Below are 26008 nucleotides of genomic sequence, written 5' to 3'. Positions count from 1 at the left end.
TTTCAAATTTTGGCACAAGGCCAGCAATTTCGGGAAAAGTAGTAAGTTAATTACCTTAACCTCTGTTCTCAAATGGTGCTTATATTATTGACCTCTGGTGGTATTTGAACTCACAATGTAAAGATGGACGAAATGCTACTAAGCATTTTGCCTGGAGCAGTAACAATTGTGCCAGCTTGCTGCTCTAACACTAATGATAATACTGATGTACATAGAGAATTTTAATGAGTTTTGTAAGGTGTTATGGTAATTTAAAAGGTGATAATCAAATATCTGGAAAATTCAGTTACGCAGCAGCCTCCTGGTCCCAGTTGTCCTGGAATGAAAGGAGTTTACTGCATATTATGCTATGAGGAGGATTATCTCTTTGCTCGCAGCACATTAACAAAGCATCTGTAGTCATTTCAAGTTCCACTAAGTATATATTGGAACATTATTTAATTTCTTGTGTGTGTGTGTGTGTGTGTGTGTGTGTGTGTATGTGTGCACGTGTGTGTAAGTATGCATGTGTGTGGTGAGGTGAAGGTATTACCATTTGATTCGTTTCTTGTTTTTTGTTGGTAAAACATACAAGTTTCATTAGCAAAATCAGGAAATTGACAGAGGATTTCAATCAAACGTATATTGCTTACTTGATAATATAATTTAAAATCAGATCTGAATTAATTTTTTAAAAATTGGATTCAAAATTGAAATGGATAAAAAAAATAAATTGATGGTGAATTTCAATTCATATATCTGTCTTCTACTTTTAAAAAATTTTTCCATTATTAAATATTAAATTATATGATAATATAAATTGTAAACCATTGGTGTTACAAATAGATGTCCCACAACTCTTAACCGCACAATTGTGAAGTACAAATGGAGTCTATTTTTGTCAGGCAAGCAAACCAAAGCAGAGTGTTGTGCTCACAAATATGGCACAATGAACTTCAAAGAACACACTCAGTAGTCCAGCATCTTATCTCCCACAGACTTAGCACCATTGAATCAAATGTCATGCATCTGCATCTGCTTATCACATTCTAACATTTCACTTTATAAAAATATTCTTTGGTTTTTTTTTACCAAATTGAAAATTTTAAAACTTAAAAAGATTTAAAACAAAAGCAATTTTTTAAAAATTCATATATTGTCATCCATATCTCTGAGCAAAGAACATTAGTTATTTGATAAAAATTTGATGTCTCTGCTGTTTGTGTGTGTGTGTGTGTATGGTTGTATATAGGATGTATGTATGTGTTTGTATTATATCATTGTAGAGGGTTTCTGTTTGGTTTTAGGTATTTTCATTTTTGAAAGCCATGCTACGTCTTTTAACGAAGAAGCAGTAAAGCATCCGTGCAAGAAATGGTAATGCCAGAACACCAAAGTAGCCACCATATACAATAAACTGAAAGATAGAAAAGATATTTCAGTTTTTTATTGATTAAAAACTATATTTAAAAGTAGATAAAAATTATATACATTTTACACTTTTATTCATATGTTAAATATAAAGAATAAATATACATTTAGCTCACTAACTGGATAGACACATGATATCAGTTTTTTCATCTTTCATCAATAGCTATATCCACCAATGGCTCAGCAGCTTTATTAACTTAAGGTAAAACAAAAATACCACTCATGGTGTGGGGACTTCCCTAAAGATATTACATGTGATGTCAAGATAAGGAGACACTAATACACACGTACATTTAAACATGCACACAAACATACACTCACACACACACTCATACACACATATACATACATGCTGGATTTCTTTCATTTCTCATCTTCTAAATCTACTCACAAGACTTTGGTAAGTCAAGGGTTATAGTGAAAGACACTTGCTCAAGGTGATATGCAGTGGGACTGAATCCAAAACTATGTGGTTTGGGAAGCAAACATAATGAATAAGACATACACACACACTATGTATATATATATATATATATATATTTATCTATCATGGTAACGCGTGCTGATGAAGGTGAGGCTTATTATATATATATATATATATATTTATATATTTATATACATATGAATATATATAAATACTGTCAATACGGAGCAAATAGTTCATGAGAAATAATTTGCAAAGATATCATTGACTCTATTATTATCTAGTATAACAATTTAAAAATGATACTAACAGAATCAATAATATAGGCAATTGCAGGCTCCAAAAATGCATTAAATAGCTGAAGGATTAAAATTAATTAAAGGACATAACAGGTATGTCTACCAGCTGGAAATAACAGTCAAAACTCTTATTTAAATCACCAAAACACACTGATAACAACTACAGAAATCAACTGTCTGAAGGCAAATGAGCTCAGGTAATCTCCCAGCATACATTCAAGTATTTGGAATTATGGGGACTGGTTTCTGGACTGGCATAATAGCCTCACCTTCCTCAGCACACGTTACCATGATAGATAAATATATACTGTCAGGATCTAAGCCAAAGCTGGAATACTTCAGCTGTAGACAATCCAAGTTTCACAACAATTATACAGGTTTGACGAAGAGTAAATAATCCAATGAAAAGAAGACAAAGAAATTTCATTAACACATCTTTAATTATAAGTTACTTATAATTAAATACGTGTTAATGAATTTTCTTTGTCTTCTTCTTATTGTATATATATGTATGTATGTATGTATGTATGTATGTATGTATGTATGTATGTATGCATATTTAGTACAAGGATAGATGTGTGGTTAACAAGTTTGCTTCCCAGCCACATGGTTTCAGGTTCAATCCTACAGCACAGCACCTGTGGCTAGTGTCTTTCACCAAAGCCCTATGCCAATCAAAGGCTGGTGAGTGGATTTAGCAGACAGAAACTGAAAGACACCTGTCACATGCATGTGTGTGTGTGTGTCACCATGTTTTGACATCAAGTAATAGGTGTAAATGAAAGTTACCATAATACAAGCAGTGTTCTTCATTTTCAGTCTTCCATGGAAATGGTGTCTGGCCATGAGGAAATATTACCTTACTTGGAAACAAGTGTGAGTTAGTGACGGCAAGAGCATCCAGCCATTAAAAAAATCTACCTCAACAAACTCGATCTGACCCATATGACCATGGAAAAGTGGATGCTAAAACAAGGAGGAAGGAAAAGGAGGAGGAGGATACATTTACTCATACACACACACATAAACACACACACTCTCACACACACATGCATACATATGCATACAAGAAAATGGGGGTCTTCCAACTCAATTAGAAATATGCAAAAAAGGAAGGTTGAAAATGTACTTGGAGTCTCCAAAAATTTATTTCCCAATAAATTTCTTTAACCAGATCATATTTTCATAATTTAAAAAAATGTTAGGTGACACAAACTTCTCAGTGTAATTTAGGGAGATTTTAAACTTCATTATCATCATTGTCATCATTTAATGTCCATTTTCCATGCTAGCATGAGTTGGTTTGGACAGCTTGACAAGAAATGACAAGGCCAGGGTTGCACCTGGTTCCATAGTCTGTTTTGGCTTGGTTTCTACAGCTGGATGCTCTCCCTAATGCTAACCACTTTGCAGAGTGTAGTGGGTGCTTTTTATGTGGCACCATCACCAGTGATTTTTACATGGCATCAGCACCTACACTAATGCTTTTTTTTTTATGTGGCATCTTGGTTTTAGGATCTCAATTTTGTTGAGGTGGGTGGGTCTACTTGAGTACAGAAATGCATCACATATCTTGATCCATTGTCATCTCTTTTGTAAGGCCCAACATTTTGAGATCAACTTTCAGTACTTATTCTCATGTCTTCCTGGGTTTCCCTCTTCCACAACCTCCCTCCTCTTTTAGTGATCAGCATTACTTTATGCAACTGTCATCATCCAACTGCACCATGAAACCAAACCAGCACAGTCTCCTCTCTTGCACACTGCATATAATACCTATTATGTCTATTGTTTCTCTCAATACATTAGTGCTCTGTTGCACATATATACTGACATTGCACATCCAGTAGAGCTTACAAATTTCATTCTTCTCTAGTCTTCGCATGTTCTCTGCATTCTGCATTTAAATAGCTGAATGTTCCTGAATGTTTCAAACATAGATGTAGGAAATTAACCAGGTAGCCACTCTTTACCTGTTACTCCAATAGATTGAATAAATTCTTCATTGTAATATATTTAGCCTGGCTCAGGTGTAACAATCTTACAGTTGTGTAGTTTAGAGGAAGCATTATGAAATGGAATTAAATTGTTTTAGAAAGCAACTGGATTTAAAGTTAGAAATAATGGAATTAAAACAAAAGTAAACAAAAGCAACAGTTTACACTAATATGTCAATATTTCAAATTTTAAATATATTATTAAGAGAAAAATGGAAAACAAACTTAGATATAGGTGGATGGTGGTTATGATATGTACAGATTAGAGTGTTATATTAGTTGATTAACTTTGTGCAACTTCTGTCTGTTGTTGATGGAAGGATCAAATGTGTTTAATATAAATAGCTACTTTAATCCTCAAATTTTCAATTTCTGTCCACTGTCTCTGATGGTGACCATAATATTCTGGTTTTGATATTTCTCCAGGAAAGGTATGTGTACACAAGTGTCATATTTAACATCTACATGCAGTTTATGGACAGAGTTTCTGATATATGAATCTCTACATTTATCAAAAGCTCTACAGTACATCATATAGACCCACAACTAATATCTTCCATTTTAAAGAGTTACAGAATCAACACAGGTTATAGGAACATTAACCTTTTTCCACGAAAACATAGCTTAGACTGTGCTCTAAATGAAGGTGTAGTCAAATCCTATTTTGTGGACTCAACCATGTTCTAAAATAAGTTGAAAGGTAAGCCACTATAAATCAGCATGAACTTTCTGGACAACCCAATAGAATGCCTGCCTTTCTATCATCTATACGATCTATCTTTACCACCTATACAACCTACTTCATCTTCACCCACTTAACCTAGAATTTAACACTAAACTCTCCAACATCTTACATGTTATTTCATCAACAAAGTAGGTTTCAGTTGCTCATTATACAAAATCTAAGAATCTAAGAAATTCATATCAACCTTCAGAGAGAATTCTGCTTCATTGATAAGGAAACCTTTCAAGAACCAGTAATCAAAAACCTAAACAACACAATGCCATATGGAAAAGATCAGGAACACCAAGTGGGAAAATATAAGTACCACTTGTAACAAAAGAAGTTTCTTCAATAAAATGAAATGAAATTTTATGATCAGAAATCATTAACTTTCCACCTTCTGTCATCTCATTAAAACAGGAGCAGCTGTTGTAATTGTAGGAAAACATGACTTCAACAATAACAAGAGCACTCAGAGAGTGCAAACCTCTGCCAAGGCAACACCAACGTCCACTTAACGATTAGCCAGAGAGGATTTTTAAAATGAGAATATCTGAAATAAACTTGATTGCTCTCACAAACAAGAATACTTAAAATGAACCCGACTGCTCTCAAAATGGAAAAAATAATCCAGAATCCTTTTCCAGCACCTGATCAATCCCAAAATCTAATCAGTTCATGCCAGTCGCAAGGCCAAACATCCTTGAAAGCTTCATCAGAAGCCATCCAGTGGTTCTTGAGATATCTTATCTATGGACGAACTAACAAACAAACAAACATGAATGAAAACAATTACTCTGCTTTCAAAGGTAGAGGTAATGATGCTGACAGGATGATGACAGCAGAATAATGACAAAGATGATAAGAATACTGATAATAATAATGATAATGAATACTATACCTGTGTTCGGATATCAAGGTTAAGTCCACGTTTGTCAACAACAATAATAGTCAATATAGTTTCCAGGACCAAGGCAAGAAATGTATTAAAACCAAACACCAAAGCATATGACTGTGTGTCTAGGAATGTAGCAATTTGGTAACTGCAAGTAGAAACATAATATGTATGAGTGTGTATATATATGTATATGGCAAGATGCCACACATTGGGACTGAATCCAAGACCAGACGGTTGATAAGCTTCTCAACTACACAGCCATGCTGTGTGTGCGTGTGTGTGTATTGCTAGTTTTTATGTCAAATTATGACCAAAAAATAGTTTACATTAAACTGAAGAATTACTGAATACCCTTTTACAGTCCATATTTATTATACTTTTAGAAGAAGAAAGATGACAGTGACTTCAAAGTATCAGCCTCCTGGCTTTCATTGGAGTGTGGTACATTTGAGTTCATCTTGGTTTTATATAGTGTCTGATAACTTTGTTTTTTTTTCAGGGATTGGCGGAGCTATATTGGATGATAATTAGGTTGTAGATTAAGTACTGATGGAAAGGTATTATGGAAGGTTTTTAATGTTTAAAGCTGGAGTTGCTTAGGAGCAAATTTAGGTAAAACAAAACACAAAAGAGAGACAGATATCACCCTATCATCTTTCTCTTCTTTTTACATTTAAAGCAAAACTACTGATGTGTGTTGAGGTGAGTCCCATAAACCACTGAGCCATAGCTCACCACTGAGGTCTTCATTTTCATGTAATTGTTATTGTTGTTAATGACAGCCAACGATAAACCCCTATCTTGCTTTGGTAATGTGTAGTCTGTGAGAAATTTGATTAGTATTTCTAGCATGTCAAGCAACTGCTTGGCTGCTCCCTTTGTTGGCCTATCATCATCATATAGTGTTATAAAAGCAAATTATCTGAGTATGAGTCTAACTAATGTCATTGCTACTGCTACTACCACTGATGTTGTACCTATTCTACAACTGACTGGACTGGGCATTTAATTGTTGACATTTAATTGTTGTACTTGTTGCCTAGCATCAGATCAGCTCTAACCAAGCTGTGACCTGTAGTCAAATCATTTTAATAATGACCACTATATTTTGGGGAGATTTTTTTTGAGGTTTTTTTCTTTTTTTTTTTTTTGTCATACTTAGTTGATTTGGTAGAGTGTCACACAGAATGTTTCATAAAATTTATAGTAACTCAGTGCTTTGAGTTCAAATTCTGCCATGGGTAATTTTTGCCTTTTAACTTTACAGGATTAATAAAAAAAAAAAGTAAAAATTCAAAGTAGTAAATAGGTAGAGTTGTAATAACATTGGAATTGATGCCTTGCAATAATTGTTCTGCTTCTTTGCATTCTGAGTTCAAATCTAATCATGGCCTACTCAGCTGATACACTTAACCTGTTGCCCATATTAACACCATCCCCTGGCACCCTGGCTGCTTTAGAAGAGTTCAGTCTTTCCAAGCATTCCTGACAGGTTTCTGCTTTGACAATACCATCATTTCTCCTTCCCATCAGCCTCACACACTCTATAATAGGTTATGAGCACTACCTTCACATTTTCTAGGACTATTTTATCAAAATTATCCAGGCATGACTGAGTGGTAAAAAGTTTGCATGCCAACCACATAATTCCAGGTTCAGTCCCACTGTGTGGCACATTGGGCAAATGTTTTCTACTATAGCCTTGGGTCAACCAAAACCTTATGAGTGAATTTGGTAGACAGAAACTGAAAGAAGCCCATCATATATATATATATATATATATATATATATATATATATGTATATATCTATGTGTGCATGTCCTTGTGTCAATGTTTGTCTCCTATCACCACCTGACAACAGGTGTTAGTGTGTTTGCATACCTGTAACTTAGCATTTTGACAAAAAAGAATTAAGCACAGGTGTCAATTTCTTTGGCTAAAATTCTTCAAAGTGGTGTCCCAGCACAGCCACAATCTAATGACTGAAACAAAGAAATGATAAAAAAATTAAAACATAGGCACAGGAGTGGCTGTGTGGTAAGTAACTTGCTTACTAACCACATGGTTCAATGTTCATTCCCACTGCATGGCACCTTGGGCAAGTGTCTTCTGCTATAGCCTCAGGCTGACCAAAGCCTTGTGAGTGGGTTTGGTAGTTGGAAACTGAAAGAAGCCCATCGTATATATGTATATATATGTATATGTATGTTTGTGTATATGTTTGTGCATCTGTGTTTGTCCCCCCAAAATCGATTGACAACCAATGCGTTTACGTCCCCATAACTTAGCGGTTTGGCAAAAGAGACCAATGGAATAAGTACTAGGGCTTCCAAAGAATAAGTCCTGGGGTCGATTTGCTCAACTAAAGGTGGTGCTCCAGCATGGCCGCAGTCAAATGACTGAAACAAGTAAAAGAGATAAAAGAGATAAAAGAGATAATATTCTTGTTTGAGTCTAGGTCAGCCCAGATCTAAGAGACCTATGATCAACAACATTCAGGGTCTATGTTGTTCTATGTAATGTGTCTTTTATTTAAACAACTACAGTGTTATCTTGGGAATAGTTATCTTTCTTGTTTTTTAACTTTTACTTGTTTCAGTCATTTGACTGTGGCCATGCAGGGGCATCACTTTGAATTGTTTTAATCAAACAAATCTACCCCATTATTATTTTTAAAACCTGGTACTTATACTATCGGTCTCTTTTGCTGAACTGCTAAGTTACAGGGACATGAATACACCAACAACAGTTGTCAAGCGGTGGTGAAAGGGCAAACACAGACACAAAGGCATATACATATATATACACACACACAAACACACACGCACACACACACATTTATATATGTGTGTGACAGATTTGTTTCAGTTTCCATCTACCAAATCCACTCACAAGGCTTTGGTTGGCCTGACGCTATAGTAGAAGACATTTGCCCAAAATGTCATACAGCAGAACTGAACCCAGAACCACGTGCTTGGGAAGCAAGCTTCTTACCACACAGCCATGCCTGCACCTATTGGTTATTATTTCTAGATTGAAAGATTGTATAAAGGATGTTTGTTTGTTATTTTTGTTTTTTTTTATTTCCATGTATACAAGCAGAGTACCAAGGACAATATTGACACTGCCAAACTTAACAACCATTCCGTCAGCTGTTCTAACAATACAGTTATTCATGTTCTCCAAGCAAAACCATACTGTCAAGGCTTTGGTTGGCCTGACGCTATAGTAGAAGACATTTGCCCAAAATGTCACACAGCAGAACTGAACCCAGAACCACGTGCTTGGGAAGCAAGCTTCTTACCACACAGCCATGCCCGTACCTATTGGTTATTATTTCTAGATTGAAAGATTCTATAAAGGATGTTTGTTGGTTTGTTTTTTTATTTCCATGTATACAAGCAAAGTACCGAGGACAATATTGACACTGCCAAACTTAACAACCATTCTGTCAGCTGTTCTAACAATAGAGTTATTCATGTTCTCCAAGCAAAACCGTACTGTCAAGCACTAATAATATATCACTATCACCACAGCTGACAGAAAAGTTATAAAATTATATATAAGTTTCTGGCAAATTAAGTTTGTAATAAATGGCAGCGATGTGAGATGAGCTGAGATAAATGTGGCAGAACACAGAAACCAATGAACTGAGAGTGGTGGGGTGTAAAATGATATGGCTTATTTACCTATTTACTGAATTTATATCTTGTATGAATTTTTGAATAACATCTATTGTTTGGAAGGCATTTTTTTTGTTGTTGTTGTTGTTCTTTTAACTATATGTAATTCTAATCAAATAATTAACAGAATCTAAGAAACCTCCTTCCATAACAGCGGCACAACCAAACAAAATCATTAAAGGGAAAAAAACACAGCAGGAAATAAGATAAGACACATTTATTCTTTTGTAATCAATTTTAATTGATTTGGTGGTTGTTTGTTTGTTTCTTGTGTTTATTTTTTTTTTTTTGTTTTACTCTTGATCAGTGAAGATTTGTCTTCCTTTGCAACTATCTATATGGACGTGTTTTGTCCAACTGTCTGTAAGTATGATGTTGTAAAGGATTGTATGATTGCTTATAAGTGTGCAACAGAATCACTATATAGATTACTTACTGTGTCTATGCATGTCTGTATATACACATACATATATATATATATATATATATTAGTAGTAATTGTATGACAACAAAAGAATGATTGAGACCTCGATATTATGTAAATAGAGGAATTTATAATTGTCACGTATATATATATATATATATAGACACATACCTACACACATACACACACACATACACACACACAAATAAACATACATATATGAGTGCATGTGCAAAGAGGTTTATGAACAAAAAGTTATATAAGACACAAGTGCATACATATGTGTGTGTATGTGTGTTTATGTATGTGTATATGTATATATATATATATATACACACACATATATATATATACATATATATATACACACAAATATATATACATGTATATATATACACATACACACATATTATATATATATGTATATATACATACATATATATATGTACACACATATAAACATATAATTGTATATATGCGTATATATACACACACATATATATACACACCTATATATATATATATATTTGCATACATACATATAAATTTGCATGTGTGCATATGTGTGAGTGCCTACATATATATGTGTGTGTGTATGTATATACGGTCCAACCCCTGCCAGCATGGAAATCAGACGCTGATGATGATGATGCTATATGCATATATATATATATATATATATATATATATATATATATACATACACACACATACACACAAATGTGCATGAATTGTGTATATGTGTTCACGTATGCATGTGTGTATATATTTATATGTATTTATTCAAAGATGCTAATATTACCAGATAGTTGAGAAGCTTGCTTCTCAACCATGAGGTATCAGTTTCGATTCCACTGAGTGACATCTTTGACTGATATCCTTTACCTTAACCCTTGCACTGACTCCTACTTCATGAACGAAACTGGGTAGAAACAAACTGTATAAATGACTATTGAATGAAATGAACTAGTGATTCAAGGACCTAAAATTATCACACATGGACTTATGCTAATACTGGAATGGAATGTCACATCATGTCTGGAATGTCTGGAATGTCTGGGTTGTCTGTAATGTCTGGAATGACTGGAATGTCATGTCTGGAATATCTGGAATGTCATGTGTGGAATATCTGGAATGTCTGGAATGTCATGTCATAGTATGTCATGGAATGGCTGCAATGTCTGGAATGTCATGAAATGTCATGTCTGGAATATCATGGTATGTCATGAATATCATGAATGTAATGCCATATCATGTCATGAATGTCATATCATGTCATGAATGTCATATCATGTCATGAATGTCATGAATGTCATGTCATGCCATGTCACGTCATGTCACATCAGGTCACGTCATGCCACATCAGGTCACGTCACGTCATAGAATTTGAATGGAATGGAATTTCACGTCATGTCTAGAATGTCTGGAATGTCGGGAATGTCATATCTGGAATGTCATGTCTGGAATGTCATGTCTGGAATGTCATGTCTGGAATGTCATGTCTGGAATTTCATGTCTAAAATGACTGGAATGTCATGTCATGGAATGTCTGGAATGTCTGGAATGTCATGTCATGGAATGGAATGTCACGTCACGTCACGTGATGGAATGGAATGGAGTGTCATGTCATGGAATGGAATGGAAAGTCACGTCACGGAATGGAATGTCACGTCACGTCACGAAATGGAATGTCACGTCACGTCATGAAATGGAATGTCACGTCACGTCATGAAATGGAATGTCACGTCACGTCACATCATGGAATGGAATGGAATGTCACGTCAGGTCACGACATGGAATGAAATGGAATGTCACGTCATGTCATGGAATGGAATGTCACATCCTGTCACGTCATGGAATGAAATGGAATGCCACGTCACATCACATCATGGAATGTCGCGTCACATCACATCATGGAATGGAATGGAATGTCATGTCAGGTCACGACATGGAATGAAATGGAATGTCACGTCACGTCATGGAATGAATGTCACATCCCGTCACGTCATGGAATGAAATGGAAGGTTACGTCACGTCACATCATGGAATGTCACGTCACGTCATGGAATGGAATAGAATGCCACGTCACGTGACAGAATGGAATGGAATGTCACGTCACGTCATGGAATGGAATGGAAAGTCACGTCATGTTATGGCATGTCATGGAATATCACGTCACAGAATGGAATATCATGTCACGTCACGTCACAGAATGGAATGGAATGTCACGTCACGTCATGGAATGGAATAGAATATCATGTCACGTCATGTGACAGAATGGAATGGAATGTAACGTCACGTCACAGAATGGAATGTCTGGAATTATGGAATGTTATGTCTGGAGTGTCTGGAATGTTATGTCATGGAATGGAATGTTTGGAATGTCATAAAATGCCTGGAATGTCTGAAATGTCGTGTCTGGAATGTCTGGAATGTCATGTCATGGAAACTCTGGAATGTCATGTCATAGAATGTCTGAAATGTCATGTTATAGAATGTTTGGAATGTCTTGAATGTCATGTCATGGATTAGAATGTCTGGAATGCCATGTCATGGAATGTCTGGAATGTTATATCATGGAATGGAATGCCTGCAATGTCTGGAATGTCTGAAATGTCATGTCTGAAATATCTGGAATGTCTGGCATGTCATGTCATGGAAAGTCTGGAATGACATGTCATGGAATGTCTGGAATATTTGGACTGTCATGTCAAGGAATGTCTGCAATGTCATGCCATGGAATGGAATGCCTGGAATGTCATGTCTGGAATATCGGGAATGTCATGTCTTGGAATGTCTGGAATGTCATGTCATGAAATGGAATATCTGTAATGTCATGGAATGTCTGGAATGTCTAGAATGTCATGTCATGGAATGTCTGGAATGTCATATCACGGAATGGAATGCATGGAATGTCTGGAATGACGTGACATGACATGACATGCATGACATTCATGACATTCATGACTTGACATGTCATGAATGTCATATCATGTCATGAATGTCACGTCATCGATATCATGCCATGAATGTCATGTCCTGTCAGGAATGTGATGTCATGAATGTCATGTCATGTCACGTCACATCACATCATGGAATGAAATGACACGTCACGTCACGTCATGGATGGAATGGAATGTCACGTTGCATCACATGTCTGGAATGTCTGGAATATCTGGAATGTCTGGAATGTCATGTCTGGTATGTCTGCAATGTCATGTTGAATTTCTGGAATGTCTGGAACGTCATGCCTGTCATTTCTGGAATTTCTGGTATGTCTGGAATGTCATGTGGAATGCCTGGAACATCTGGAATGTTATGTCATATATATATGTGTGTGGCCCTCTTGCTGGTGGCACATAAAAGCACCCATTACACTCTCAGAATGGTTGGCATTAGGAAGGGAATCCAGCTGTAGAAACTCTGCCACATCAGATTGGAGACTGGTTCAGCCATCTGGCCTGCCAGTCCTCAGTTAAACCGTCCAACCAATGTCAGCATGGAAAGCGGATATTAAACTATGATGATGATGACAATAATGAATATAAGTATATATATATATATATATATATATATACATATATATATATATATATATTATGTTTGTGTGTGTGCATATATATATATATTATATATTATATATACATATACATATTTATGTATATATATATATGTATGCAGGTACGTATGTACAAGAATATTAAATTATTAAAAGAACAAAAGATATTTCCAATGTAACCGCAAAATAAAATCATTAAAGGGAAAAATATATAAGAAGATAAGATACATTTATATTCTTTATAATCAATAGGCATGTACATACACACACATATATATATGTGTGTATATATGTATCTCTATATGAATGTATGTACCTGTGTGCAAATGTGTGTGCATGTGTGAGTATATATATATATATATATATATATATATTTATATACACATATATGAGTACTGACATGCATGCACACACAGACACACACAAACACACATACACACACACACATATATATATATGGTATACTGTATTATATTTTAATGCCATTATTTTTTTAATGATGACAAACAAAATTTGATAAAGCATAAAATCATGGTTGCTTTGACTTCATGAGGGAATGTCCATCAAATGTTAAAATATTAAAGATAACGTCACTCAGTTGTAACGGCAACTACAACAGTAACAACAATAACAACAGTAATAATAATAATAATAATAATAATAATAATGATGATAATGATAATAATAATAACAATGATGATGATGATGATAATAATAATAATAATGATAATGATTATGATAATAATGATGATGATGATGATGATAATAATAATAACAACAGTAATAATAATAATAATAATAATGATAATGATAATGATAATAATAATAATAATAATGATGATGATGATGATGGTGGTGGTGGTGATGGTGGTGGTGGTGTTGGTGGTGGTGATGATGATGATGATGATGATAATAATAATGGTAACAACAATAACAATAGTAACTAGCAACTATAAAATCAATACAAAGGAAAGAAAAATAGTAACTAGTAAGAAGCAGATAAAACAATAACAACATAATACTGAAACTACATAACTTTGGTTAGGTTCCTACCTCTACATAGTAGTACCAGATGGGAAGAAGAGCTAAATGTTGCATAAAAAGAAAAAGATGAAGAAAAAAACAAATCAAGAAACATCTAAAAAGAAAATATGAAAATACTGGAAACAATTTGCTTGCATAGAGGTATAAAATAAATAAATCTGAGAAGGATGTATCTGTAGAAACTACTCAGAATATTTCATTAGTTCATGATGTAATATATTTTTGTATATGCCGCACTGAATAATATTACACTCTTTTACATTTCTCTATTTCCTTCTCTATCGATACATATCTATATCAATATAGGCATAGGAGTGACTCTGTGGTAAGTAGCTTGCTTACGAACCACATGGTTCCGGGTTCAGTCCCACTGCATGGCACTTTGGGCAAGTGTCTTCTACTATAGCCTCGGGCCGACCAAAGCCTTGTGAGTAGATTTGGTGGACAGAAACTGAAAGAAGCCTGTCATATATATGTATATATATGTATGTGTGTGTGTGTGTATATGTTTTTGTGTCTGTGTTTGTCCCCCCAACATCGATTGACAACCGATGCTGGTGTGTTTATGTCCCTGTAACTTAGTGGTTCGGTAAAAAGAGACCGATAGAATAAGTATTAGGGTTACAAAGAATAAGTCCTAGGGTCGAGTTGCTCAGCTAAATGCGGTGCTCCAGCATGGCCACAGTCAAATGACTGAAACAAGTAAAAGAGTAGTAAAAGGTGGTGAGCTGGCAGAAGCGTTAGCACGCCGGGTGAAATGTTTAGCGGAATTTCGTCTGCCGCTATGTTCTGAGTTCAAATTCCGCCAAGGTCGACTTTACCTTTCATCCTTTCGAGGTCGATAAATTAAGTACCAGTTACGCACTGAGGTCGATATAATTCATTTGACTGTCCTTGTTTGTCCTCTCTGTGTTTAGCCCCTTGTGGGTAGTAAAAAACAGGTATTTCGTTTGCTGCTACGTTCTGAGTTCAAATTCAGCCAAAGTCGACTTTGCCTTTCATCTTTTCAGGGTCGATAAATTAAGTATCAGTTGCATACTGGGGTCGATCTAATCGACTGGCCCCCTCCCTCAAAATTTCAGGCTTTTTGCCTAGAGTAAAAATGATGAAAAAAAAGGTAGCGAGCTGGCAGAATTGTTAGCACACCAGGCAAAATGCTTAGTGGTATTTCATCCCTCTTCTTGTTCTGAGTTCAAATTCTGCTTAGGTTGACTTTGCCTTTCATCCTCTTTGGGTTGATTAAGTAAATACTATTTGACCACTGGGGTCGATGTAATCAACTTACCCCGGGAATTGGTGGCTTTGCACCAACATTTGAAATCAAAATAAATGTAGAAATATATGGTAAATTTGTTGAACTAGATTGATATATGAACACAGGCATATGCACTGGGCATCCCTTACATGTCACCAGCATGGGTGCTTTTAACATATCACCTGCACAGGTACCTTTTATGTGTCATCAGTAGGAATTCCTTTTTCATGTCACTGATATACTCTTTTACTCATTTACTTGTTTCAGTCATTTGACTGAGGTCATGCTGGAGCACCGCCATTACTCGAGCAATTCAACCCCAGTACTTATTCTTTGTAAGCCTAGTACTTATTCTATCGGCGTCTTTTGCCGAACCGCTAAGGTATGGGGATGTAAACACACCAGCATTGGTTGTTAAGCAATGTTGGGGGGACAAACACAGACACACAAACATATACACACACACACACACACACATATATATATACATATATATATGATGGGCTTCTTTCAGTTTCCATCTACCAAATCCACTCATAAGACTTTGGTCGGCCTGAAGCTATAGTAGAAGACACTTGCCCAAGGTGTCACGCAGTGGGACTGAACCCGGAACACAGCCACTCCTGCACCTATGAGTACATTTTTTCGTGCCACTGGCATGGGTGTCTTTTGCATGTCACTGACACAGGTTTCTTCTCCATCTCACCAGCATAGATGCCTCATATGTGTCACTGGCACATGTACCTTATGCATCACTGGCACGGATGCCTTTTACATGCCACCAGCACTGGCCATGACTCATCATCACATGTGCCTCACACTTGTCACCAGCATGTGTGCCTCACATGTATCACCAGCATGTGTGCCCTACACGTGTCGCTGGCATGTGTAACCTATGACAGGGGACCAAAAATCCTGGTGGTTTGCTGTGATTAAAAAGACACATCAAGCTGAGTAAAAGCATAGTTGTCCTTGCATACAGGCTCATCCTTTACAACGCTCTCCAGCTGAGCATCCTTGCTCTTGCAGGCTCATAGGTGCTTGTGTCAGGTAGAAAGCACCCAAGCCACTGCTATGTAATAGCACCCAGTACACTCTATAAAGTGCTTGGCGTTAGGAAGAGCATCCAAAAACAGTTATTTTGATGAAGGAGGCTGTGACAAGGGTCTGGACACTTTCACCTTGAAGGACTTCCATGAGGCCTTCAAGAAGTGGCTGGAATGATACCTCATCATGATCAGCATCAGCATCATTTAGCATCTGTTTTTCCATACCGACATGGGTTAGACAGTTTGACTGGAATTAGTAAGCCGAAGAGCTGCGCTTGGCTCCAGTCTGTTTTGGCTTAGTTTCTTCTTTCTTTATTGCCCACAAGAGGCTAAACATAGAGGGGACAAACAAGGACAGACAAAGGGATTAAGTCGATTACATCGACCCCGGTGTGTAACTGGCACTTAATTTATCGAACCTGAAAGGATAAAAGGCAAAGTCGACCTCGGCGGAATTTGAACTCAGAATATATGTATACATGTGTGTATTTATATATATAATATATATACATATATATATATACATATATATATATACATAATATATATATATATATATATATATATATATATACATTTAGTCAATTTAGGGTAGCAAAAAAATTCAATAGAAATTTATCGCTACCAGCGGCCTGGTGGAAAAGAGAAAATAGTCATCGACTAAATATATAAATATAACAATTTAGGAGTGACCCTAACAGGTCACTCGTCCACCAGAAAGAGCAGCCATAACTCACACCGCCAAGTAGTAGTAATTCAGAAATTAGGTGAAAATTTAAAAACATTTACCCTAATTCATCTTTAGACGTTGCAACGTTTCTGTGTCATTAATGATTAAATTAGCTTAATTAAATTAAATTAAGCTAATCTACCATAGGTTACACTTCATCAGTAAAAAACCTGGGAGAGACAAATATACACGAGGCGTCTGTATCGATGCCTACGGAATATCTGTCTTAAAATTTTCAAGACTGACGTATTCGCGCCAAACTTATCAGCAGTAAATAAAACTGCCGATTCAATCTCAGAATTATTCAGAAAATTATCAATTAGTCAATTTAGGGTAGCAAAAAAATTCAATAGAAATTTATCGCTACCAGCGGCCTGGTGGAAAAGAGAAAATAGTCATCGACTAAATATATAAATATAACAATTTAGGAGTGACCCTAACAGGTCACTCGTCCACCAGAAAGAGCAGCCATAACTCACACCGCCAAGTAGTAGTAATTCAGAAATTAGGTGAAAATTTAAAAACATTACCCTAATTCAATCTTTTAGACGTTGCAACGTTTCTGTGTCATTGATGATTAAATTAGCTTAATTAAATTAAATTAAGCTAATCTACCATAGGTTACACTTCATCAGTAAAAAACCTGGGAGAGACAAATATACACGAGGCGTCTGTATCGATGCCTACGGAATATCTGTCTTAAAATTTTCAAGACTGACGTATTCGCGCCAAACTTATCAGCAGTAAATATAAACTGCCGATTCAATCTCAGAATTATTCAGAAAATTAGTCAGATATAAGACAGATATTCCGTAGGCATCGATACAGACGCCTCGTGTATATTTGTCTCTCCCAGGTTTTTTACTGATGAAGTGTAACCTATGGTAGATTAGCTTAATTTAATTTAATTAAGCTAATTTAATCATTAATGACACAGAACGTTGCAACGTCTAAAAGATGAATTAGGGTAAATGTTTTTATTTTCACCTAATTTCTGAATTACTACTACTTGGCGGTGTGAGTTATGGCTGCTCTTTCTGGTGGACGAGTGACCTGTTAGGGTCACTCCTAAATTGTTATATTTATATATTTAGTCGATGACTATTTTCTCTTTTCCACCAGGCCGCTGGTAGCGATAAATTTCTATTGAATTTTTTTTGCTACCCTAAATTGACTAATTGATAATTTTCTGAATAATTCTGAGATTGAATCGGCAGTTTATATTTACTGCTGATAAGTTTGGCGCGAATACGTCAGTCTAGAAAATTTTAAGACAGATATTCCGTAGGCATCGATACAGACGCCTCGTGTATATTTGTCTCTCCCAGGTTTTTTACTGATGAAGTGTAACCTATGGTAGATTAGCTTAATTTAATTTAATTAAGCTAATTTAATCATTAATGACACAGAAACGTTGCAACGTCTAAAAGATGAATTAGGGTAAATGTTTTTAAATTTTCACCTAATTTCTGAATTACTACTACTTGGCGGTGTGAGTTATGGCTGCTCTTTCTGGTGGACGAGTGACCTGTTAGGGTCACTCCTAAATTGTTATATTTATATATTTAGTTGATGACTATTTTCTCTTTTCCACCAGGCCGCTGGTAGCGATAAATTTCTATTGAATTTTTTTGCTACCCTAAATTGACTAATTGATAATTTTCTGAATAATTCTGAGATTGAATCGGCAGTTTATATTTACTGCTGATAAGTTTGGCGCGAATACGTCAGTCTTGAAAATTTTAAGACAGATATTCCGTAGGCATCGATACAGACGCCTCGTGTATATTTGTCTCTCCCAGGTTTTTTACTGATGAAGTGTAACCTATGGTAGATTAGCTTAATTTAATTAAATTAAGCTAATTTAATCATTAATGACACAGAAACGTTGCAACGTCTAAAAGATGAATTAGGGTAAATGTTTTTAAATTTTCACCTAATTTCTGAATTACTACACTACTTGTCGGTGTGAGTTATGGCTGCTCTTTCTGGTGGACGAGTGACCTGTTAGGGTCACTCCTAAATTGTTATATTTATATATTTAGTCGATGACTATTTTCTCTTTTCCACCAGGCCGCTGGTAGCGATAATTTCTATTGAATTTTTTTGCTACCCTAAATGACTAATTGATAATTTTCTGAATAATTCTGAGATTGAATCGGCAGTTTATATTTACTGCTGATAAGTTTGGCGCGAATACGTCAGTCTTGAAAATTTTAAGACAGATATTCCGTAGGCATCGATACAGACGCCTCGTGTATATTTGTCTCTCCCAGGTTTTTTACTGATGAAGTGTAACCTATGGTAGATTAGCTTAATTTAATTTAATTAAGCTAATTTAATCATTAATGACACAGAACGTTGCAACGTCTAAAAGATGAATTAGGGTAAATGTTTTTAAATTTTCACCTAATTTCTTTCTGAATTACTACTACTTGGCGGTTGAGTTATGGCTGCTCTTTCTGGTGGACGAGTGACCTGTTAGGGTCACTCCTAATTGTTATATTTATATATTTAGTTGATGACTATTTTCTCTTTTCCACCAGGCCGCTGGTAGCGATAAATTTCTATTGAATTTTTTTGCTACCCTAAATTGACTAATTGATAATTTTCTGAATAATTCTGAGATTGAATCGGCAGTTTATATTTACTGCTGATAAGTTTGGCGCGAATACGTCAGTCTTGAAAATTTTAAGACAGATATTCCGTAGGCATCGATACAGACGCCTCGTGTATATTTGTCTCTCCCAGGTTTTTTACTGATGAAGTGTAACCTATGGTAGATTAGCTTAATTAATTTAATTAAGCTAATTTAATCATTAATGACACAGAACGTTGCAACGTCTAAAAGATGAATTAGGGTAAATGTTTTTAAATTTTCACCTAATTTCTGAATTACTACTACTTGGCGGTGTGAGTTATGGCTGCTCTTTCTGGTGGACGAGTGACCTGTTAGGGTCACTCCTAAATTGTTATATTTATATATTTAGTCGATGACTATTTTCTCTTTTCCACCAGGCCGCTGGTAGCGATAAATTTCTATTGAATTTTTTTTGCTACCCTAAATTGACTAATTGATAATTTTCTGAATAATTCTGAGATTGAATCGGCAGTTTATATTTACTGCTGATAAGTTTGGCGCGAATACGTCAGTCTTGAAAATTTTAAGACAGATATTCCGTAGGCATCGATACAGACGCCTCGTGTATATTTGTCTCTCCCAGGTTTTTTACTGATGAAGTGTAACCTATGGTAGATTAGCTTAATTTAATTTAATTAAGCTAATTTAATCATTAATGACACAGAAACGTGCAAACGTCTAAAAGATGAATTAGGGTAAATGTTTTTAAATTTTCACCTAATTTCTGAATTACACTACTTGGCGGTGTGAGTTATGGCTGCTCTTTCTGGTGGACGAGTGACCTGTTAGGGTCACTCCTAAATTGTTATATTTATATATTTAGTCGATGACTATTTTCTCTTTTCCACCAGGCCGCTGGTAGCGATAAATTTCTATTGAATTTTTTTGCTACCCTAAATGACTAATTGATAATTTTCTGAATAATTCTGAGATTGAATCGGCAGTTATATTTACTGCTGATAAGTTTGGCGCGAATACGTCAGTCTTGAAAATTTTAAGACAGATATTCCGTAGGCATCGATACAGACGCCTCGTGTATATTTGTCTCTCCCAGGTTTTTTACTGATGAAGTGTAACCTATGGTAGATTAGCTTAATTTAATTAATTAAGCTAGTTTAATCATTAATGACACAGAAACGTTGCAACGTCTAAAAGATGAATTAGGGTAAATGTTTTTAATTTTCACCTAATTTCTGAATTACTACTACTTGGCGGTGAGTTATGGCTGCTCTTTCTGGTGGACGAGTGACCTGTTAGGGTCACTCCTAATTGTTTATATATATACATATATATCATATATACACATATATATGTACATATATATCTATATATATATATTCATATATATATATATATATATATATATATATATATATATATATATATATATTCATATATATTATATATATACATATATGTGTGTATGTATATAATATATATATATATATATATACATATATACACATATATATGTACATATAATATATATATATATATATTCATATATATATATATATATATATATACATATATGTGTGTATGTATATATATATATATAATATATATATATTCATATATATATATATATATATACTATATACATATATGTGTGTATGTATATATATATATTATATATATAATAATTCATATATATATATATATATATATACATATATGTGTGTATATATATATATATATAATATTATATATATATACATATATACACATATATATGTACATATATGTCTATATATATATATTCATATATATAATATTATAATATATAATACACATATATGTGTTTATGTATATATATATATATATATATCATCATCATCATCATCGTTTAGCGTCCATTTTCCATGCTAGCATGGGTTGGACGGGTCAAGTGGGGTCTGTGAAGCTGGAAGGCTTCGTCAGGCCCAGTCAGATCTGGCAGTGTTTCTACGGCTGGATGCCCTTCGTAACGCCAACCACTCCGCGAGTGTAGTGGGTGTATTTTACGTGCCACCTGCACAGATATATATATATATAAATGCATACATATATAGTATGTATATATACATACATACATATATATATATAGTATGCATATATGCATACATATGTGTGTATGCATACGCAGATTTTATAATCATACATAACTATAAATATACTATAAACAGTGTTTGCATCGAAAAAAATTGCCCACGTTTTTTTTTTTTCTAATCTTAATTTTCCTTTGTATCTGTGTTCATTAGATTCATCAAACGTTCTTGCTAATTAGATGTCATCAGAAAATACGAAGCAGACTGTCAGAATGTACGTGTTTACTGATGTCTGTAGAAGGATGCTCGACGGAATCAAAACAGTGCATGTGTGCATGCGATGGACTGTTCTGTTTGCACTGTAGCTCGTGTTCATCTTTGAAGAAGAAAAATTGTCCTCATGTGTGTGTGTCTGTGTGTGTGCAAGTATGTCAGAGAGAAAGTATATATACTTCTGTGAGTGTGTGTGTGTATAAGCATATATGAAAAGAAGAGCCTATCTATTCATCTATGAATGGATGAATTGAAGGAGGGCAAGTTAGGTTGATAAAGAGGTTGATAGGTAGAGAGGAAGATACATGCAGATATACTCATGTATGCTTGCATGCATATATACACATGTATTCATGTATAAATACACACACGTGCAAATATACAAGCATGCATGCATGCATACACACACATATATACACATATATACTACATACTTATATACGAAATACTTACACACAAGATATACACATGAAGATACACATATATACAAAATGCACGCACACATGCATACCCATATACAATATACATGCAAACATACATACATACACACATACACATAGACACACACATACATGCAGATACACATATATACATATATACACACACACATATACATACAAAAATACATGCAGATACGCACACATACATATATACATATATATATACATACACACATACACACACATACATACATAAATACATACATATATACATGCATGCATGCATACATACTTACATGCAGATATACACACATATATATACACATACATACACACATACACATACACACATACATACATACATGCAGATACACACACATATATACATATATACATACACACATACAGACACATACATATATAAATACATACATATATACATGCATACATATATACATGCATATATGCATACATGCATACATGTAGATACACACGCATATATACATGCATACATACATACATACACACATACATACATACATACATACATACAGACAGACATACATTCACACATACATGCAGATACACACACATACATACTTACATACATACATTCACACATACATACATATATACATGGAGATACACACACATACATGCATACATACACATGCAGAGCATACATGTGTGCCTAGGTATAAAAGTCTTTTCAAAATCCAGCATGCAACTCTTCCCCATTGTTGTTATCATGACTTCAGTGATGGGATTTTATTTCTTTGCTCAAAGTAGCTCTTTCAGAAGAAGAATTCAAATAATTAGAAAACAAAGACACTGGCATACACTCATGCATACATGTATATACATACATGCTAATATAAATACATGCATGCAATTGTAGACTGACAGAACAGTTCAATGAATAGACAGAAAGACTGATATATATATATATATATATATATAATATATATATATATACATATATAGGTGTAGGAGTGGCTGTGTGGTAAGTACCTTGCTTACTAACCACATGGTTCTGGGTTCAGTCCCACTGCGTGGCACCTTGGGCAAGTGTCTTCTACTGTGGTAGGCGGGAACTGAAAGAAGCCCGTCGTATAAATGTGTGTGTGTGTGTGTGTATACGTTTGTGTGTCTGTGTTTGTCCCCCCAAAATCGCTTGACAACCAATGCTGGTGTGTTTACATCCCCATAACTTAGCAGTTCGGCAAAAGAGACCAATAGAATAAGTACTAGTCCTACAAAGAATAAGTCCTGGGATCGATTTGCTCCAGCATGGCCACAGTCAAATGACTGAAACAAGTAAAAGTGTAAGAGAGTAAAAAATATGAAGGCACCTGTGCTTATTCTCTGCAGAATATACTCATCTGTTAACATGTGATAGTAAAATGTGATGGTAGAAGCTTTGCTGCTGTGAGCAGCTGGTTTGGTATGAATGCATCTTCAATTCATTTTATTTACATGATCTATGGAAATAGTTCATTTATCACTGATGCAGCCCACAGCCTCCCACCTCATAGCTATTCATTGCATGTGTTGGTATGGATATGTCCTCTTCCGTCTCCTGCTAGATCATCACATTAGGGCTTTGCTTCCATTTGACACAGCCGTTGCAAGCAGGAAGAGGCCTCAAGGCAGAATCCACGTCAGATGGCTGGATGGGATTGGGGAAGATTTCCAGAGGATCAATGTCACCTTAGAGGATGCAGAGGGGCTGGCATGGGGCCACAAGTGACAGAGAGCACTGGTAAACCTGGTCAGCCTTATTACTTGATGATATCTCTGGGACCACTAACCTGGGATGACCCCAGTCCCATCAAGCAAGTGCATGAAGCAACAGCAGTAAGCAAACATATACCTATTTCTTTACTACCCACAAGGGGCTAAACAGAGAGGACAAACAAGGACAGACAAACGGATTAAGTCGATTATATCGACCCCAGTACATAGCTGGTCCTTAATTTTTCGACCCCAAAATGATGAAAGCAAAGTCGACCTCAGCGGAATTTTAACTCAGAACGTAACGGCAAACGAAATACCTATTTCTAATTCTTTACTACCCACAAGGGGCTAAACACAGAGTGGACAAACAAGGACAGACAAACGGATTAAGTCGATTATATCGACCCCCAATGCGTAACTGGTACTTATTGACCCCGAAAGGATGAAAGGCAAAGTTGACTTTGGCGAAATTTGAACTGAGAACGTAACGGTAGACGAAATACTACTAAGCATTTTGCCCAGCGTGTTTACGTTTCTGCCAGCTTGCAGCCTTTGTATATACCACTTTGTATTTTAGGAACCAAACCCACATAATAAACAAGGGTAAATGTATCCTAAGATTACTATTGTAATATAATCATGCTACTTGAAGATGTATGCTTTCAACAGACACTAGCAATAGTATTAGGTTGTCTTTTGATTCTAGGTCAAGGACATACTAGCAGTGTAGGGAAAATAGACAATATCTACACAGACTAAAATTATAATGTAAAACTACAAACATTAATTAAGTATAAAAAGTAAAAATTTCCAATTTATCATAAAAATGTGAATTTAATTAATGATATTCAATGAATGGTTACTATTTTGACAAGCTCAATTTCCTATACTTTCCACCTCAGTATGCATTCTAATGTACAATCATATTTAGATGTGTTTTAAGTGAAGTCCCAGAATACATTAAACCTAGTGTCATAAGCATAGAAGGATTTCTCCCTTTAGTTCACTGTCATGTGTCATTACAGAGTGAATAATGCACATATGAATGCAAAACCGCATGTTTTTCTTGTATAAGACCAAGTGAGCTATGACTCAGCAGGCTTATGATAAAAAATGTTCCAATTATGGCCATCCTTCAATTGTTGTATTTTTAGGATTATAGTATATAATGTATCCTTCCTATTTCAAGTCATTAAGTTACGAGTTGAGTAAATCTAGCTGCTATTTGCAGGTCAAATGACTATCCATGACCATCACAGCAGCAGCAGCAGTATCAGTAGCAGTAGTAGTAGTAGTAGTAGTAGTAGTAGTAGTAGTAGTAGTAGTAGCATGACACATGCAGTGTAAAAATGTATGCTGAACTTTATGGTGAAGTAAATATTGTTTTACAGTA

General features: G+C 35.1%; 1 protein-coding gene across 3 annotated transcripts in view; it reads right to left on the bottom strand.

The window, feature by feature from the left end:
* Window positions 1–760: 760 nt before the first annotated feature.
* Window positions 761–26008, bottom strand: part of LOC115215682 (thiamine transporter 1-like) — a 59764-nt gene continuing 34516 nt past the window's right edge. For all 3 annotated transcript variants that reach the window (XM_029784955.2, XM_029784954.2, XM_036506028.1), the window contains exons 4-5: window positions 5756–5897; window positions 761–1396 (exon numbers count right to left, since the gene is read on the bottom strand). In XM_029784955.2, coding sequence (XP_029640815.1) covers window positions 1283–1396; window positions 5756–5897 — 256 coding nt within the window. In that variant the 3' untranslated portion in view covers window positions 761–1282. The remainder of the gene's footprint in view (window positions 1397–5755; window positions 5898–26008) is intronic.

The sequence above is a fragment of the Octopus sinensis genome, linkage group LG9 (assembly GCF_006345805.1).
Source record: "Octopus sinensis linkage group LG9, ASM634580v1, whole genome shotgun sequence".
NCBI lineage: Eukaryota > Metazoa > Mollusca > Cephalopoda > Octopoda > Octopodidae > Octopus > Octopus sinensis.
The sequence above is the reverse complement of the archived record's forward strand: the minus strand, read 5'-3'. Positions and strand labels throughout refer to the sequence as shown.